The sequence below is a fragment of the Tauraco erythrolophus genome, chromosome 1, assembly GCF_009769465.1.
Source record: "Tauraco erythrolophus isolate bTauEry1 chromosome 1, bTauEry1.pri, whole genome shotgun sequence".
NCBI classification, from domain to species: domain Eukaryota; kingdom Metazoa; phylum Chordata; class Aves; order Musophagiformes; family Musophagidae; genus Tauraco; species Tauraco erythrolophus.
In genome coordinates, this window is record NC_141465.1 from 65,809,360 (window position 1) to 65,829,255 (window position 19,896).

Genomic DNA, 19,896 nt, shown 5'->3' on the forward strand with positions numbered 1-19,896 from the left:
GGGCTGATACTTTCCTGGTTGCGTAGCATTAGCACAGCAATCTGTCTGATCACAAGCGACTTGTGAAGCTGCAGCGTTCACTTACATCTCGTACAAGATCTGAGAGTGTCTGTTCATTTAAATCGTGCTTTCTCTTGGTACATGTCCTATCAGGAAATTAAAAAGATAGCTTTCTCAGTAACTGTCTTGTGGTCCAGTCTTCTTCAGGAAGACGTACAGATTTATACAGGAATAAATTGAATAGTATTAGCTGTTTCTTAATGAAATCTAACACTATCTTTCAAGCTGCCTCTTTGGTTATGTATATAAGGACAGAATCAAGAATGATATCTTGTGTCCAGTGATTATTTTTACCTGTACTATTCAAAGATTGTGCTTCTAGAAAGTAGCTTTTTGCCTGAGAAACTCTCCTAGATAAGAAAAATGGATGTTCAGTAACCCCAAATTCATGTAAAAAACTGTGGAACTTTGCATTGAGAGTTAAATTGAGAAGTATCTTAGTTGTGTTTTTTTTTTTTTTTGCTGTCACATGCACCATTTTATATTGGATAAAAATTCTGGTCCAGGTGATCTGGTAAAAAAAAAAAACAGAAGTCTAAGAAATTATTCAGTATTTGAAAAGACAGTAAACTGAAAAGCTCACAGGAACAGAGTCTGAATAGAGCCCTTAAAGTGCTCTGTGAGCTAGAAAGTTAAAAATTGTTTTAATATACATATTTTTCACATTTTCCTACTGTCATGAGGTAGGTTGAATGGGTTTTTTTGTAAAGCAATTGATAAATTGCTCAGGACTATGAAGTGAACATTGTCTAGAAATGGACAATGTACTCTTTTTCCTTAAACAGCTTTGATTGTGAATAAATGCATTTTTGAACTGAACAAACATCTCTTCCTCTTTCTAGTTAAAAAGTGAATATATGATATTTCTATTGGGGAACAGAAGGTCAGCAGTTCAATTTTATTTTCAGCATTTTATGGACAGTTTAAAGTGAAATCCCTTGAAAAGTAGGTAGCAGTGTTTCAAGGGATTAGCAGTAAAACGTAGCAATCCACAGTGATTCTGAGCTTTGTCCTTCTGTGCGAGATCAAGGTTAAACTTCTTACATCTGAGAACTGTTCTTTGTTTATACAAAACATAAATGTACTAACACTTCTAGTGAAGTATTAATTCCTGCAGACCATTGCATGTTTGAGCTAGGGGAAAAGAAGTAACAATGGAGGCAAATAATTCAAATGCTTTTTTTTTTTTTTCATTTTGAAAGAAATTCAAGGATGTCTCCTTTATAAAATTTCATGGTGTTCACCATATCCTGAGTGGCTGGCTGTTTTAATTTCAAGGCAAGACGGAAGGTTCATTGATAGTGAAGGTGAAAGTGTATGAACAGCAGTACACTTAAGTACTTCTTCTGCAGAGCATGTTTCACCAGTCTATCATATAGATAATATTACCTAAATGTCCTCTCAGTAGAGTTTTGGTTTTTTGTTTCTATGATCTTGTGTGCTCGTCTCCCTCCTACTCCCTTTTTGTAAGGGACTGTGGAGAGGTTGGTAGGTGTAAAATGATTTGTAATTTTAGAATCATAGAATGGTTTGGGTTGAAAGGGACCTTAAAGATGATCTAGTTCCAACCCCCTTGCCATGGGCAGGGACATCTTCCACTAGACCAGGTTGCTCAAAGCCTGATCCAACCTGGCCTTGAACACTTCCAGGGATGGAGCATCCACAACTTCTCTGGGCAACCTGTTCCAGTGCCTCACCACCCTCATGGTGAAGAATTTCTTCCTTAGATCTAGTTGAAATCTCCCCTCTTTCAGTTTAAATCCATTGCCCCTTGTCCTATCTCTACATGCCCTTGTCAAAAGTCTCTCTCCAGCTTTCTTGTAGGTCCCTTTAGGTACTAGAAGGCTGCTATAAGATCTCCCCAGAGCCTTTTCTTCTCCAGGCTGAACAGCCCCAACTCTCTCAGCCTGTTTTCATAGGAGAGGTGCTCCAGCCCTCAGGTCATCTTCGTGGCCCTCCTCTGGACTCGCTCCAAAAAAGGTCCATGTCCTTCTTATGTTTGGGGCCTTCTTATGCTCAGCTCAGTCAACTTGTCTAGGCACCTAATGTACATTATATTCTTCCTGGACTATCCCCTTTCTTCTATCATGGTGATTTTTTTTGATTTTGTTTTAATATATTTCCAAATGTATAGGTAAACTTAAACATGGTCTGCTGGGAGGAATGGGGAGATAACAGTGCAGAGCAACACCAATAGACATTAAGCTTGTCCATGTCTCTGACTTAGTAGAAACACCCATAAACCAGTACAGAGATGTGGCCATTAATCATTGCTGCTGGTTTTGAGGCGAGACGAGGTCTCTTTTCCCAAAAGTTTCCTTTAGTGCAGTTGAGCTGTTTACTAGCTGTGTGGCTTTTCTGAACCTGCTTTTAAAAGAATTCAGGCAAAGGTGAGCCAATGCTCTTTTCTGACCCTCTTGCTGTGTTTATCTAAATGTGAGGCAGCGTTTGAGGTTCTGCTGTGTTTGCTCTGCAGCCAAGCAGCATAGGCCAAAAAAGCTGCTTCTTCCCTGATTGTCTCATGCCGTTGGCAGACAAAGGACCTGAACACATCCTCTCTGCACATTCTGGGTTTTACCATTGCTATGTGGAAGATCATTACTCTTGATGGCAATGCCTTCAAAATAAAGCAAGAAGCAGCTTTTTGCCCTAATAGTGTAAAAAGTCACTGCAGATTGGGCCATCCTCAGTAGTTGCATCTGCGTAGGCTGCTGATGGAGGCAGAACAAGAACCTGCAGCTGCTGCCGGCACCTGCCTGATCCCTGTCTGCTAGTGGAGCCTGCAGGAAAGGAAGGTTTAGGGCAGATGGCAGGAGCACATGGGGGCTAAAGGCTGGAGGAAGGGGTTGGTAGAAGGGATGTTAGCTGACTAACTGCAGTTGGAGTTGCTTTATATTCAGGTGTTTGTTTTTTTTCTTCTTTCAACAGACTGAAAACAGCAATGCTAACTTAATAATTCGCTCTCCTTGTGTTTTCTGATAAGTATATAGTAAGAAGGCACAAAAAGATGCAATTTTGTATAGTCTTCAAGATATTAGGAAATACCTGCTTCCAAAAATACCATCTGGGTTGGATGAAGCACTAATAAAATCATCTAACTACAAAAATCCTGATGCTTAATGTTTTCTGCCTGGTCTCTAGAAGGTTACCAGTACTGTCTGTTAATTCTTGTCCTATTTTCCAAATGAAATAAAAATGCAAATTTCTTAAAAACATCCCCAACACCCCACCCCCTCCGAAACCAAAAAACTAAGCTGAAATATGTTTGCTTGTTTTTTATCCTGTAAGGTTGTCCCTAGCAAATTTCTTAATAGTCATCCCATGTTTATGGAAAATATGTTTTTATTATAAGCCTTTTGCCTTGTGTGTTGGTGACCATACTCAGTTTCAGCTTAGCTAAAGACCTGTTAGAATGCTTTCTCGGTAACTTCTACTGTCATTATCTATCTTTTAAGCATAAGTTATGAGGCAACTAACTAGTACAGCTAAATTTTAACATACAGTAATGTAATACCACCTTGTTCCTATAGAATACCATCTTTTTGTCCTTTGAAATAGAATTTTAAATTTAAATCATCTGTCAGAAGCTAAAAATGAACACTGCCTACTTTATAATAAGCATGCTGGTCCAGAAACGGTAAATATCCTTTTCTTTTTAAGTAAGACATCAAAAGATTTTTAAAGACTTAGCTTCCTGAAACAGCAGAGTACTTATCGCATAAATAGGAAAGATAGTATTATGTGTTTTAAAGACTGCCACGTTGATTAAGCATTTGTATCTTGAACTGTCCCGGAACAGGAAATTTTGTGACACAGGAATATTACTAATGAAATTAAAAACATATGAAATTGGGAAGGTTAGCTTGTATGAAGGCCACAATGTGAAACTGAGTGAACATTGTATAAAATTAGAGTAGTATTGCATGAATTAGTAGAAGGCCAGAACTCAATTTTGTGTTCTTTTAGTGTTGCAGCAGCCTACCTTGTAACAGCCCTGATGACTTTCTACCACTAGAGACCAGGCTAAAGTATCTGCTACTTTCTTATATAAATGTTAGCAATTTTATTCTTCTTTAATAATATTTTTCAGAGTCCTACTGTTGTGACGGAATTGTGTCCTTGCAACTTCATTTTTTTTTCCCTGAGACCATATGCCTTAAGTGATGACGCTGTATTAGTCTGAATAACGGGCAGCCTTGGCTGTGAGGTGACTTTGGCTTACAAAAAAGGAGAAAGATGGGAGCTGGGGGGTTGCCCTCACTACATTTGTTGTGCCCTTTACCTTCGAGGGCATCCCCACTGCTCTTGCCTGGTAGACATGGATGCTACACCTTCCTACTGGAGTGGAGCTTGGAGAGCTGGAAAGGGCCTAGACATCACCTGCAGCCGTCAGAGATGGTCATTCCCAAGACTCTGGGCTGCATGCAAAATGTACGTGGGTCTTGCCAAGGAGATGAGGACTTTGTGATTAAAACTATTCTTTTTCCTTAAATGATGAGTTTACATTTTAAGAGATCGCTTGAAGCAGTCTTTGCTTATTTCATCTGGGCAGAGGGATGCATGTGATAGGCTTCATGAAAACACTGAGTGGGAAATTTTTTACAAACATCCTTTTATATGTTATTATATAAACGCTTATAAAGTGAGATTTCTTTCTTGTTGGATGGTAGAATGCTGTACTGACTCCTTAGCAGGAGGGATATTTTTCAAGGTGTTTTTAATCTATGTTCTTTATTCCTTTGTCTTTAAAAAGACTTCTAAGCCACATATAAGACGAAAAACAGGCTTAACTTTTGTGCTCTATTGGAGCTATGCAGAAGTTCGTTACCGCTAAACTAGTCTTGAGGTTTCCTGTTTGCAGTTGTTGTGTGAGGCGAGATACAAGGCGCCGGTAGCTGCAGTTGTATTAGAGATTGGGATATCAGATATATTGTGGGGCTGAGAGAACCAAGCATTACTAGGAAGCTGTCAGCGGCATCCGGTTGAAGCAGCAAACCCCCAAACCTTGCAGCAGTGTGCCCTGAAACAATGGCGGGTGGAACAGAGGGTTTGGGGTGTGCGGGGGCAGGCTGTGGGGCAGCAGCAAGATGGAGTTACTTAGCTCGTGCGGTTCTAAATTAATAGTTAATTAAGACTGGTCTTTCACTTTTTTGGAAGATATGCAGCCTGCTTATGTTTTATTTAGAGAGAACATCATCTAAAGAAGCCACATTTGCAGCGCCCGTAGAATTGGGCTGCGGCAGGGCTGTCCCGTCCCACCGGTGGCACGGGGGCCACAGCACCTCCTGTGTGATTAACCGTTCTGCTGGGCTGTATCGCCCTCACCGTTTTATCTTTGATTGTTATTGGGTTTGTTGTTGTGTGGCGTGTTGTTTTTTTTTTTTTCTTCTTCTTTCCTAAGTGACTCATAAGAAAACCAAGTACTTTTGCACCTAAGAACAAATGTCTTGGGACCTGCCAGAAAGGCTCATGGTGTCTGCTGAGCCTGCCTTCGGAGTCACCCCTGTGGCTGAGCCTGCCCGGAAGCTGGTTTTTAATCTGTCCAGCATGTTTGCGGGCTTGGTTAAATGGGTAGACCAAAATCAGGAGCTCAAATGAAGTGAAGAATGCACAGAAAAAAAGGAGTTTGTGCCTATCTTCCTTAAAACCCTTTTAATAAGTACTAATTGCACATCCATAATCTGCTGCTATGCTGTGTGTGGGTTTTTTGGGGTGGGTCCTTTGTTTCTTTCCCTTGTTTTTCTTTAGGATTAGAGTTCATCTGACTGCTTGGTGGTGTTATCAAGGATGTCCAATTTATGCTTTCAAATTACTGGCACAACTAATTCTCCAGAATGTCTTCATTGCTCTCAATTTTCCTCAAAGTTTACATTAAAATTGTAAAAACTTTGTGGATGGTTCTGCTATCTTGGAGTTCATTTGAAGATTAAAAGTGTTTAATTTTTATTTTTTGTACCCTAGTTAATGAGAGAAGAAAACTGTTGTCACTGTAAAATAATACCGTAGTTTAGAAATAAGTATTAAACATTTTTTTTCTACATCACGTGCAGGAAACTTAATGTTCTGTCTAATTTTGTACTTATTCTATTGCTAATATTTAATTTATTCCAAATGCAGTTTAGTAACTTTTTATAGTTACTAATGAGCTGGTCTGTACTTATTTTGATACCTTCAGTTTTCATTTCCTGACTTGGGGGACGGGACACAGAAAACCTCTAGAGCTTTTTACCTCACTTTTGAAGCCGGATATCCTTTTAACTGTGTAATACTTCTTTCATAAGTGCCAAATAGTGAGAGTAGGTTGGAACACATAATAAAACATTCCTCCTTAGCAGTTGATCAATTTATTTATGTTTTTGTTCACATTTATTTTTTACAGCTTCCAATGATCCTTGCTTTCAGCTTTGCAAAACTAACCTCCTAAAGTACTGACACCGGCTTCTATTGATTGTGACTATGTCTTCAGTTTGCACATCAAAGTAAATTAGATAATAATCACTTTAGCTTGCACAGCTATCACTTTTAGTTCAGTAGTCAATGCATCCTAATGAGACCTAATAGTGAAATACCTCAAATTAATTGTCAAGCTTGTGTTAAAACAGCATTTTTAGGCAGCCCAGGTATGTGGGGTTTTTTTCTGCTCGGGTACTGGTTTGACACCTCAGAACTGTGTAGCTGGATGATGAATGTTTGGTCACTATAGCTATTTAGTTAACTTCTTTTAAAAGAAAGGGGTAGTATTCTTAACAATATTTTTTGGCGCAGTGACCTCTTTCCAAAGAAATGTGTCCCTTGAGGTGGATTGACACATATTATATGCAGTATTAAAAGTGTTAAACTGCAGAAGCAGTTAGACAAGGTGGCCTTTATGTGATCCATCTCCATTTGTCTAAGTGCCAGCAAATAACCCATGTAACAAAGCACGGAAAGGGTTTTACTGGTTTTAACAAAGGGCTATGCTTTGCTATAATTTGAGTGAGCTTGCTCGCTCTTTTTAAACCTCTGCATTTTGAGATTTTCTTGTAGCGATCATTTGAAATATGATATTTTGCTTGGTTTAGGTTAGCTTTGGCCTTTGCGTGAAGGAGATGGTATTTTCCTGGTTTTTTTTTAAACATCAGTGCTTTTAAGCATCAAAAATGCTGTGTTCTACTGGAAATAGCTAAAAGTATGTCTAAAAGGAGTATTCTTTTTTCACAAGTTTTCATTAAATCCACATTTCTGTTATTTTGAGTGGCTTCTGAGTTCTGTCTTTTGAGTTTGGTGCCTTACTGATCCCCAAAAACTGAGTGAAGCAATCTCAAATGTAGAGAGATGCACTTTTTGAAACCTTTCTATATGTCAAAACTTCATGCAGGCTGATTTAAAAAAAACAAAACAAAACAAAAACGAACTAACTACACACCCACACATGCAACAAAGGAAACAACTGTAAGTGAAAGCAAAGCTGCAAACCTGCTGAAAGAGTAGGCAGGCTAATTAGAGATTGTATCTTCATAAATAAGAAAGCTTCAGACTTACTGTACATCAGATGAAGTCATCTAATACAAGTTATTTTATTAATTACAAATATGGTAAGCATATCCACTTACTGTGAAAGAGGCCTTGATCGAAAGAGACTTTTTTTATTTTCCACAACTATGTTATCTTAGAGGACCAAATATTGCCTATTTGCTACAGCTGACAAAACATTAACCAAGTGGACACCAGCTAGCTGGCTCATCAGCAACATGCGATGAAGGATTCGAACCCCATTTTGCTTTTCAGAGCCTGGGATCAGGGGGAGGAGAGGTTGTTCAGCTTTCAAATCTTAGAGAAAATTCTGATATGTCATTAGTTATCTTTTCATTCTCCCAAGACAACTAAATATTCTATAGTAATTATGTCTTAGGTAATATTGTGTAGCAATTACATGTTTTATGCACATAAATGTCATGTAAAAGCCTCCGTATCAATTTAGTACCTTTTTTCAGTGTATCTTAGGAGGACATCCTATTCCAGAAGTCTGTTATATCAATTGTCACTTCCTATTAATAGAATTTTTTGCTTGTTCCCTTGGTGAGGGATTAAATTTGAAGCATAACTGTCAGTCGTTTTTCAGCCATGTTCCTTCTTGCAAAATAAATTGTGAACAGGGAGAGCAGTGGCTTCTTTTCTTACTACGTCTTTAAAGCTCAACCATACCTCCTGTGTGCGCTATCCTAACTAACTGTAACCCTGAGTCTTCCTCCTGAAGGCAAGAAGGAGGGGTCAGGGCATTAAACTAATGGGAGTGTTAACTTGTGTCAGTCTGTAGGAGAAAATTCCAGTTCAGGTGGCATGCTGGAATGGATCCTTTCTTATTTATCATTGTGGGAGAAACACATTATCCCTGTATGGAGGGAGGTGGTGGAATCTAGCGTGGTAAAAGATAATTAGATCTGTGTAACAACTGCATATAGTTTGGTGTTTAAAGTAACATCATCTGAGCACATCTTCCACATGAAAAAATCACTAGCAGTTTATGGGAGCAAATTCTCTTCAGTTCCTTGACTTTTAAGTTTCCATAATCTCAAATACTGCTTGCATGGTTCATTTATAAACATTGGTTCAAAATGACGTAGGTGGTTAGCTGTCTTAGATACTTTTTTTCCTGATGTTCCTAAATTCTTGAATCATTGATAGTTTATTGAATGTAACCTCCTTTGTGGACTTTCTTCTGATAAAGTCTATACGGAAGCTACAGTACTAGATATTCCACTGATTTCTGCCTTAGTGTTAGCTAATGTTCCTCACCTGCCTGAGCAGGCTTTCAGTACAGTCATCTTATAACTGATTTTACCTTTCCTGGGGCTTTGTTCACTGCTTTCCTAGCCTGGCAGACTTTTCAGTTTTTCACTTGCTCGAAAGATTTGGTGGTTTTGTGTAGGAAAACTTTGAAGTGTGCTTTTGCAGTAGGGCAGCTGTCCCTGAAGACAAGACTCCTCTCCTAACAAAACCCATACTGGAGAGAAGAAACAAAGTGGCTGAAAATACCTGAATCAAGCTAAACTATTTAGTTGTAGCATGTCAGCAAATACAGAGTTGGTAGAATAAATTAGTTTGCTACCACTACTAGCAATGAATGAAATGCTGGCTTAAAAGGAGTTGGAATTGCAGATCGTTCACATAGCTAAAGTAAGAATTACCTTTTGAAGGGCTGCGATGTGGAGTATAGTTTGTTTGCTTCTTCAGTGCGGTGTCTTGGTTTGGGTTTTTTTTGTTTTAAAAACTGCTCTTGGAAGTTGGATTGCAATAAAATAAAGCAAATGACTGTTCAATATGGTAAGCTAAAACCCAAGGCCATACATACACTTTTTAAAGTGAAACAATCTTGTAGTGAGAAATGGCTGTGTTGCATTTCATAAATTTACAGTTGCTTGCATGGGTATTTCAAAGCTTTTCACTGGTGGTTTTTAAAGTGGGAGGTGTTATCCTGTCAAACACGAGGAGAAGACTCTGTATTTCAGCACTAGGACTTTTGAACTTTTTTGAGGAGGAACATTCCAGAAGGTGGTACACTCTTAGCAGTAATGGAAAAGGATTTTCATTTTCTTGATGTGGAGCAGTCTTGTGTTAATGTTAGAATCTATAAGGACTCTGGTATTTTTTGTTGTGCAGCCTATAAGCAGTGTGCTAAAGAAAAACCACGTTTTGAGTGCATGTCAAGTTTTTGTGGGACATTCAGATGCTTTGGAAAGCTGTATTATTTTTTTTTCTCCTTATGTTTTTCCCCAAATCTACTTATGTTGTTTGCTTATAATCTTTTGTTTGACACACAGCTGTGTTGCAGAAGTATTTCAAAGCTATTAATTCTACATCCCCCCTTCTGTGGAACAAATGTGTCCTTATTCACATACAAGGAAATCTTAGCTCTGCAAATGTCGCAGGAAGAACCTTATTGTCCTTGAAGAAGCCCATCTAATGATGTAACTATATGAACATACTGTAAAGAACTTGAATGCAAGTTCCTCAAATTAAAAAAAAAAAAGAAAAAACACACAAAAACCAAAACACATGCAAAAAATACTCCAACCCCACCAAACAAAAAAAAAACCCCAAACACAAAAAATCAAAACTACCCCCCTCGAAACAAACCAAACCAAACCAAACCCAACAAAACTAAAGAACAGCACAACCAAACTCTTCCACACACATGCATATGGCTTTAAATGGACAAATGTTTAGCTGCAATTGTATGATGCATTTTGACTCTATAAATCCTGTCCCCGTTTAGGTAGGAACACTTGTGCCATTGAGTATTCAGCAAAACCTGGAGTACTTTACTGACTTGGGTTCTGTCTGAGCATGCTGCTTGCGAAACTTGGCTTCTTTATGCTTTTGCCAAAATTGCATCATGCAAGGGGTCTGCTTTTGAAGTGATATCGTTTCTCAGGCAGAGTGGCAGTTTTACACGTGGACAATAACTGGAAGTGTGGAAATCGGGCAGCTTGGGGCTCCCTGTCCAGAGTGAATTTCGGAAGACTGTATAATTAATGTTGGCAGCCCTGACGTACGCTCTCTTCCTGTGCTTCTGTCTCCGCCCAGCACCTTGGGGGAACACTTGACAACTCTTGCAATGGGGGCCAATTCTTTTTTTTTTTTTTTTTTTTTCTTGTTTCAGAGCGATAGGGAAAGTTTAATAGTTTTCCATCAGTTGCTAGTCAAATATTATGCCTAATGTGTTGTTTATTATTAATATATGGTAATATTGATAGACTATTTTACCTTGCCTGTGTTGTGAAAATAATATTGTTTAGAAGTGGAGCACATGTGGTGGCAACATCAGCCAACTGCATTGATGATGTCCTATTTCTTCATGTTCTCCATGTCCCCAGGAATAGTAAGAATTGACCATTTTACAATTGCTGAGATAAAATAAACCGATCTAAATTGGAGAGAGATTATATTGACAACAGAACATGCTTGATTGCAGTCCCCCTGTGGCTACATCATCTTATCGACCTGTAGGCTGTCTGTTTTATGTGAGTCAGAAACCAGGGCAGTTTATTGGAGACTGCAGCCCAAAGCTCAAGCTCTCCTATGTCATTGTCAGTGTCAGATGGAATTATTATTTTAGGGGAAAAAAAATTGTCGATGGGTATAGCAACTTATTTCTTGTAAAATCATCAATTCCACCTGCATAAGTCACAGCCTGTTTGAACCGCAAGGGTTGTGTTTCTTCTCAGTTGTTTGAAACATCGTAACTTCTTTCCGAATTCATCTTGGGGCTGTCAGCTACGCAAACTCACATTTGAATAATGTTTTAGTTGCTGTATGTTCCTCTGTGTTTTCTGATTGGAAAATGAGAACTTAAGCCTGTTGATTTCAGCTTCAGGTTTTCAAATATGTCATCCTACCTTGGCTGTCGTGTCTGCATTGTACCTGGTGTCCATGAGAGGTGATGGTGGTGGTGCTTTCCAGAGCTTTGTTGTCAAGCAGTTTAGTAACCATAGCTCAACACTATATAATGCTCTCTTGGAACCAAAAATGATGTCTTATGATTCTAGATTAACTTTAAATACGGAAAACACTACTTTTTCTTTGAAAGAGTAGACTGCTAGGTTGTCTAGCATGTAGTTTTCACAGCTTGTGCTGTAGCTAAAGGGAGAAAGTGTGTGTGTTTACAGGCTGCAGAAGGAACCCTTTCTGAATGTAGGTGATCTAACTGACACGCTGAACAAGATTTCTGAGTGAGGTTTGGGTTTTGTTTTTTAGTTATCTTTCTGTCACGTAAACTATTAGGTATCAGAGTTCATAAGTTGTGGGCGCTGCTAAGAACTAGGCAACAAAGTCAAATCATGGTAGCAAGATCCTTGGACGTTAATAGTGTGAAGTACTGTGGAACCTGTTTCTACTAATCTGTACTTCAAAGGAAATCTACAGGTTTTACTTTTATTTTAAAAAACAATCTGCTACATGGATTTTCAAATATATTCTCACCTCTCACTTTCTCTCGTCCTTCTCCACTTCCCTTCCCCCCAAAAAATCCCCCAGCAGCAATTAGAAAACTTTAAGTAACTTCTCAGAAATTTATACAAAGAATTTGGAGAATAAAATCAACATGTTTTGCTTGGCGTTATAATGTGTTTGAATGTCACTGGTACTGGCATGGGACTTTTCTTCTCCTTGCACGCTATTGTGCTCCTTCACATTGTTCCCGGTAATTACTGGGATGCGTAGGAAAACGTGGAGGCATGCAGCTGTCTTTATGCAGCTGACAAATAGCTTTGGGAAAGATCATTCTTGTTACAGGTAAGTAAAAGACAACTCATTCAGTCTTGACAGAACTCTGGATAAGTTTCGGGTGAGGAAGAAATAAAATGCAATTGAGGAAAGCGCAGTGAGTGCTCTTCTCTACCCAGCTGACTTGTGCCCAGTGCAGGGCTGCTGTGAGCTGGGAGCAAAGAGAGGAATGAAGGCTTCTCCTAAAATGCAATCTTGTGCTGCTTTCACAAAATGTTGTAAACTAAGGCTTACTAAAGACAGTACACTCTTCTTTTTGGCAGATTTCACTGCTGAGTTACATTACTTCTTGAATTTTTTTTAACTTACTGCTGAAAAAAAGATGGATAACTTTGTTTAAAAGCAGAAAACTTGTAAATAATATGGTAGGACGAGGAACTAAGGCAGAAGGAAAAAATATTTTTGAAATGCTGCTCTTTCTTTTTTCTCTCAGATCAGAACTTTGAATGTCGGGTGTGGAATGGTTTTATAATGCTATATGCAAAACTACATGGTTTTTATAAATTAGCCTTTGTTAATGTTTATTTGAATAGTATTTTATATATATTCAGAAGAAGCAAGCGTAATACATTATGACTAGAATTTATTGTCAGGTGATTGTCATATTTTAGTAGCAGAAAAAGCAAGAAAAGTCAATAAAAAGTCCAATCTATGAGGCTTTTCTTTGTATGGCTTTCTCATTTTTCCTTACCCTTTTCTTGCTCATTTCAGAAGAGCTCAAAGCAAAAATTGAGTAAGAATTACATGATATCATTTACTGATAAGCATGTCTTAATATTTTGTTGCAGAAGGACTCCATGAAAGATGACAGAAGAAGTTATTGTTATTGCAAAGTGGGATTACACTGCACAGCAGGACCAAGAACTTGACATCAAGAAAAATGAACGTCTTTGGCTATTAGATGATTCCAAGACATGGTGGAGGGTAAGAAACGCGGCCAACAAAACGGGATATGTGCCATCAAATTATGTGGAGCGAAAAAACAGCTTGAAGAAAGGTTCTCTGGTTAAAAACCTGAAAGACACACTGGGTAAGTCGTTTTGTATTTTGCAAGAAGTTTAGTAGACTTGATGGGTTTCAGATTGGGAATATAATGTGCTTATAAAAATTTTTAAACATGCTTGTTCTTGATCCTTAGTTTGAGGTGACATGGTGGATGATGGAAGGAGAGAGTGGGAGGTGGGAGTGGAATCATGCGGAAAAATCTGTAACAGATTTTCTCACATCACATCCAGGAGAATAAGATGTTGGTTTTGTTCCAGTTTGTCAGAGGTTTTATATTTTCAGTGGCTGAAGAACTGTGTTTTCATTGAGATATGCACTTCTTACTGTATTCTCCATTGCTGGGCTGCTATCATAAGGTACATAGAAACTGAGGACTACAGGACGAGTGGCAGGCAAACAAGGTTTTCACAAGATTTACTATGGTAGTATTTAAAACCATAGGCCTTCCCACAAGTTCTCTTCGAGTGTACTCATTATAGTGCCAGCAAATTGATTATGCCTTTTCAAAGATTTGTGTAAAAAAAAAAAAAAAAAAAAAAAAAAAGCTCCAACATCAATTAACTAGTTAAAATCAAAATTCCAGTTGTGATTTATGGTCTTTTTATATCCATTTATCTTGTTTGAAATATGTGTTTAGTCTAAAAGCTACTTTATGAAAGGATTGTGTTTCTGTTGTGATAATACATCAAGTGTTTGTGTAAAATGTGGATGGTTTTACTTGATGTAAATAAACACATTTTTATTTATATCCAACAAATATGTTGAAGTGAAGGAGCAGAGACGTGTCCTAGCGTATGTGCATGTTTACCTCCTTGATCTTGACAAAGCTGTGTGCTGCAGGGTGCTTCGCTTCACTACAGCGGTGACCGATGAAACGGTGTGGGAGCAAAGTTTGGTGGTTGCATGGCTGAGCCTTCTTCACGAGTGTCGCGTCTTCCAAACCTCAGCCCTTCGTGCGTGTGTACGTGGGTTTTTGAGTTCTGAAGGACCGTTATTACAATTTACTGATTCCCCTGCATCTTTTCTAATGGTTTTATCTGTGTGTTGTTTGTTCAGCTGAGGCAGAAAATACCATGTGGTGGAGCTGAGGTTTTGCTTTTGCAGTGACCGCATGTACCTGCTAAGCATGCAGAGTGCAAAGCACCTCTCGTGCTCTTTTATGTTTGTACATCCTGTGGCAGTAAGAAACTGCCTGAGCTATACCTAACCCACATATTGGCTCAGGATATTCTTAACAGCTTCCCAGAAAAGTAGGTGCTTAAGAGTATTCTTTTTTTATAGTTTAAAGGCTGTGAACTGCTTATCATAATGAAACTTACATCTGTGCTACACACCTCATATCTGTACTTTTTTTTTTTACCTTTCCTGAGTTGGAGTCCTCAACTAAAGTATAATCTTTAAGCCTTGCTTGTCTTGCTGTACAGTAATTTCCCGTTCAGAACAAGGAGAGCATGTGTCCTTCCTTAGAGGATCCTTTGTTCTGAGCCGTCAACAAGAATGCACATCTTTTTTTTTTTTTTTTTAAACAAAGGCTTGCAGATTGCAAGGCTGATGCTTGATCTAGAGAAGCAGCTTTTGAAAGTCTTGCTGCACACAGTGAAACAAATTCTTAAGTTCTTTTTATAGAAATATGTCTAATATCTCATCACACATGCCTCTCCTAAGATCACAAGAAAACTCACATTAAAATACCCACTAACCCAGCACAGATGGGAATGGCGGTCATGAGTATTAGTCCTTAAACCAAATCTGTTTCCAACTTTGAACTTGACGCTATTACCAAAATATCAGGTACTGAACTAAAAAAAAACAAAGAAAAGTCCTTTAAGAACCAATCAGTCATAAGTCTTGTGAAATCTCAGAAGGGAAACAGCAGGCTCTTAGGTGCTTCTAGTGACAAGGCTAGCCAGCTTTAAAGAGAGGGACTCTGACATACCTGGACCCACCTTTCACACTTGTGGTGCTCCAGCAAATGGTTGCTCCCATGGAGATGCGCTTTTCCCTACCTCTTCCTTATCAATTACATTTCCTTTGTACAAACACACTTCATCTGAAAGCATTGTTATCGCACAAATGATGTAGTATGTTGTGTGTGTGATGGCCCATAGCTATCACCGCTCTTATGGTTATCTGCAGTAATTACCAGTGGTTGATTTACACTCACTACCAGATATTCAATAAATACGAAAAGTGCTAGCCGTAGTTCAAATTGTGGCAGACCCTATAAGAGCTATTACTGTTCAATTAATAGTCCCCACAGTTGGCTCTTGAAGATGCATCATCTACATAGTTCTTAATCCATGTAGTCTGTGTTCTAATGAGTGTTTATGGCACCAGTTAATACAACAGGGTCTCATACATAAACAGCCAAATACACCAGTAAATTTACTACCTTTACGAAGTTATCTTTATCAGGAAAAATTTTAATCTCATCAGAAAATGAAGTCATGCCTGTTTGGTGCTGAAAACTAATTTTCCTGGGCCTCTGTTGACCGTCATTAATTGAATCTCAGCTCTTGAATACTTTATTAATAGAATCCCATCAACTTTACTCTTGTTTGACTTGGCTTTGGTGAAAGGTTAAGGGGTATGTAGGTACCTAGAACACGCAGCTCGATGGTTTTAAAAAATCAGCCCTTTTTCAGCAATGTCTTAAGGCCTCTGGAATTTCCGTTGTATTTCAGCATTTTTAGGAAGGAACGTCAGCAAATAAAACGTGTTCAGAGCCAGCTCTTTTAAATGTGTCCGGTGCATATTAAAATGCGGATTAACACTTATTTAGCATATATTCATTAAATCAGTTACTTGTGGGCTGAAAAACAGCTCGCCTCAAATCTTAAATGACTCCCAGTAATTTCTGAAGAGATACTTTTGGATCATCCTACATATTTTTGCAAAACAATATCCTTTTCTGCATCATTCACTTTGTCTTTCACTTTCTAAGGGCTTACTCTGTTATACTGTACCTTCTTTTAGTCCTGTCATTAGGGAATTTTTCCAAAACTTTTAGCTTTCCTTAAGTGACTTGGAGACATTGCTAGACTTGTATTTTTTTTTATCGATAGCTGTCTGTTTATATCATTTTTCTGTTTGATATACATTACTTCTGTGTTCTTAAATCTCTTTCTTGAGTGAACTCTGATGGATACATAGCTACGACAGACCGGTTTTAATTATGTAAATGTAGCGTATAGGCCACCTATTAAGTATTTTGAATGATTCATCTTCTCATTCCCTTTTTTTTGTCTGAACTGAGTAATACTGTGAATAAAAAGTTAATGGCAATTTAGCCATTTCAAATTACTGTCTTCTGTTTGCTCGTATTGAATGAAATCTGGTAATTATTACTATTCTTACGGCAAAACCCAGCTTCCAGGCCTGTGATTAAAATTTCATCTTCATTCATTATAATGAAGTTTAGAATAGTTTCCTTATACAGTATTTCTTTTATGGGGAGAGTATTTTTTTTATACATTTTGATGAAGTCTTTCTAAGCAAGAGACCTCCAGCATGCATCTTCCAAACTGCAATTATCTGTAATATGATTCTTCCCATGCTCTGGAGGTGGGAAGGAATTCCCATACCAGTTTGGATGGAGCGGGTGTTTGCCAGCACCACCCCCAGAGATGCCTCCGAGCACGACTCCATGAGTTTCCCCTTCTCTATGCTTGCTGGCTCATCTCTGTCATGCCGAACAGAAACCTTATCTGAAGGAAGCAAAAATAATTAAGAAGTCGGTTGTTTGTGTAAGCCAAAAAAAAAAACCCTTCTGCATTTTTTCCATCCCTTTGCGAGTCATTTTCCTGGCAACAGCACAGCTCCCCAGGCAGCAGCGCGCCACGGGTGACTGATGCGTGTGATCCGGCAGTGGGGTGCCATTTTCATGGGAATCCACGATTTTCTGAACGTTACTGCTTTTGCTTCACAACCAGCACTGTGTAATACGGATTTCTTAAAGGTGTCTGGTCTTGCTCTCTTTAGTGAACAACCACAGAAGAAACCTTGAAGATGTTTCCATTTTGTTCTTGGTGTGGATTTTTGAACAGATGCCCAGCAAAAGAAGGTTTATTAAAAGGTATTGAAAGAGAGATTGGACACCAAGAATACAGGACGTGTTTGCAAAATGTGTAGGAACAATAGAAGCACTAGAGATGAGTGTTGGCAGTGATGGCAAATGATAGTAATCTTGGTAACATTTCACAGAGATGTTTAAGTTGCATGAGAGACTCTTCAAATGACTTCTTTATTAAGCTTCTGTACATCAGCAATACATTACTGTTCAGTAACTTTTTGGTTTTAATTCACTCACTAAAGTACGGAAACCAGTCCTCACTTGCACCACTGTTCCTCGTACGTTATTTCAGAAGTGTTGTGAGCCTCCAGGAGTATTTCCTGAGTTTGTCAGTTTCTACTGTGTCCACCTGGGTCAATCTGTAGATCTGTGCAGTTTTACATTTCTCCCCTTCTCCCCTGGTTGTTTTTATATGTTTATGTGAAAAGGATTTTTTCATGTTTATAACTTCACATTTTCCTGTTCAAGAGCTACTTATTACCACATTCACCATGCCTTTCTGGAAATTGCCGGGGAAGTTAGCTCTTTTTCTGTAGACAGTCACTGCTTAGTAACAAGCAGAAATGTGGACAAGGTCATTTTTAATGCAATGTTTTCTTTAACATTGGGAAAAAAATGTTGGTTAAAAAGTTTAGTATACTTCCTTTTTAGATGTAAATATTTCAAGTCAAATTTAAACTATTACCATCATAGTTCGGCGTAACGTGGTCGTGAAATCTCATTCTCCAAATAAGTCATCAACCTTTAACTTCTGGTGTGTGAGTTAGTGGTTTCTGTTTTTCTATTTTTCTTTTGGTTTTGAGGACTTTTAAAAAATATCTTAGTGGCTTAATGTCGGTAGTTCTGACCTGGTATGTCTAGTAGATTTAAGAGCTATCTGTTACGGAAAGCTCTTCTTTATACGAGGCAGTATTATGACATTCATTAAATCGCTTCTAAATCTTTTCTTGCATACTAAAGTTTGATTACTAAAGCCTTTTGCTGGTAAAAGTTACTTATGTGACTCTAATTGTTGTGGTTTTTAACTGAACTTTTTCCAGTTCTTCAGCACTAGTTTTTAAAAGTGTAGTCATGAGAAGCATACACAGTATTTCTGGCACAGTTGTAGCTATAAATCGAGTCCTTTGTATTCTTTGGTAGATGAATTTTTGTTTGTTTATCAGCAAACAGCCTTAGCCATATTAGCTGCAAGATCACAGAAAACACATTAAATTGGTAACAGACCAAGTACTAGTTTGAAAATATTTCTGTTAGTTCTTAATTAGTTGTTTTCAATTTTAGTATTTTCTGGACACCATGTGGGTGTAAAATTTACTACAATATGAAAGAATGGTGAAAATAAGAATAAATATAGTATCATTATATAATAAATACCTTGTCATATAGCACAGCCTCTTAAGCCTTGTAGAGCTCATGTTAGTAAAAAACAGAGCTGCCTTACAAGGCAAACAGAAGTTACTTTAATCTCTTTAGAACTTCAAGTTCCTGATGTTGTTGGGCTTCCTTGTCACAGACCTGCAAGAAATGCTAGTATTTCCACTCAAAAGCAGGGACTTAATACATTTGATTTTAAAAAACCCTAAATAACCAACCAACTTTCAGAACTTTATACAGTATGTAGTTACTTGTCAAATTATTGATCATATATAAAGATTTCCAAGAAGGAATGATATGAATTCTTTAGTTTAGCTAAACATCTCTAGTTGAAATTAGCAGTAAAATCCCCTTGTGGAAATTCAACAGGAATAAAAGTATTTTTCCTGTGTCAGTTTGTGTTGCTTTGAAGCTTTCTAGCTTGTCAGAAAACATGGGCATGACAGCAGTGGCACATCTGTCATGTCTTTTGGAGGACTGGATGAGGATAAGTCGTCTGTATTGGCACTTTTAAGCAGTCGATATACAGGAGTTTAAGTTTGTCTTTGCAGAGAGGAAGTAGTCAAAGTTTTTATATATAGTACAAATTCTTGCTCAGTTTCCTAGAATCCTGTGTGTTAAAATCATAGAATCATAGAATGGTTAGGGTTGGAAGGGACCTCAAAGATCATCTAGTTCCAACCCCCCTGCCATGGGCAGAGAAACCCTCCACTACACCAGGTTGCCCAAAGCCTCATCCAACCTGGCCTTGAACACTTCCAGGGATGGGGCAGCCACAACTTCTCTGGGCAACCTGTTCCACTGCCTCACCACCCTCAATGTAAAAAATTTCTTCCTTATGTCTAATCTAAATCTGCCCTCTTTCAGTTTAAATCCATTGCCCCTTGTCCTATCACTACACGCCCTTGTAAAGAGCCCCTCTCCAGCTTTCTTGTAGGCCCCCTTTAGGTACTGGAAAGCTGCTATAAGGTCATCCCGGAGCCTTCTCCAGGCAATAGCCTTCTCCAGGCTGAACAGCCCCAACTCTCTCAGCCTGTCTTCATAGCAGAGGTGCTCCAGCCCTCGGATCATCTTCGTGGCCCTCCTCTGGACTCGTTCCAGCAGCTCCATGTCCTTCTTGT

General features: G+C 38.4%; 1 protein-coding gene across 2 annotated transcripts in view; it reads left to right on the forward strand.

Annotated features, from left to right (window-relative positions):
* Window positions 1-19,896, forward strand: part of NCK2 (NCK adaptor protein 2) — an 86,519-nt gene that overhangs the window by 40,769 nt on the left and 25,854 nt on the right. For both annotated transcript variants that reach the window (XM_086619601.1, XM_086619610.1), the window contains one exon: window positions 13,113-13,354. In XM_086619601.1, the coding sequence (XP_086475727.1) occupies window positions 13,129-13,354 (226 nt within the window). In that variant the 5' untranslated portion in view covers window positions 13,113-13,128. The remainder of the gene's footprint in view (window positions 1-13,112; window positions 13,355-19,896) is intronic.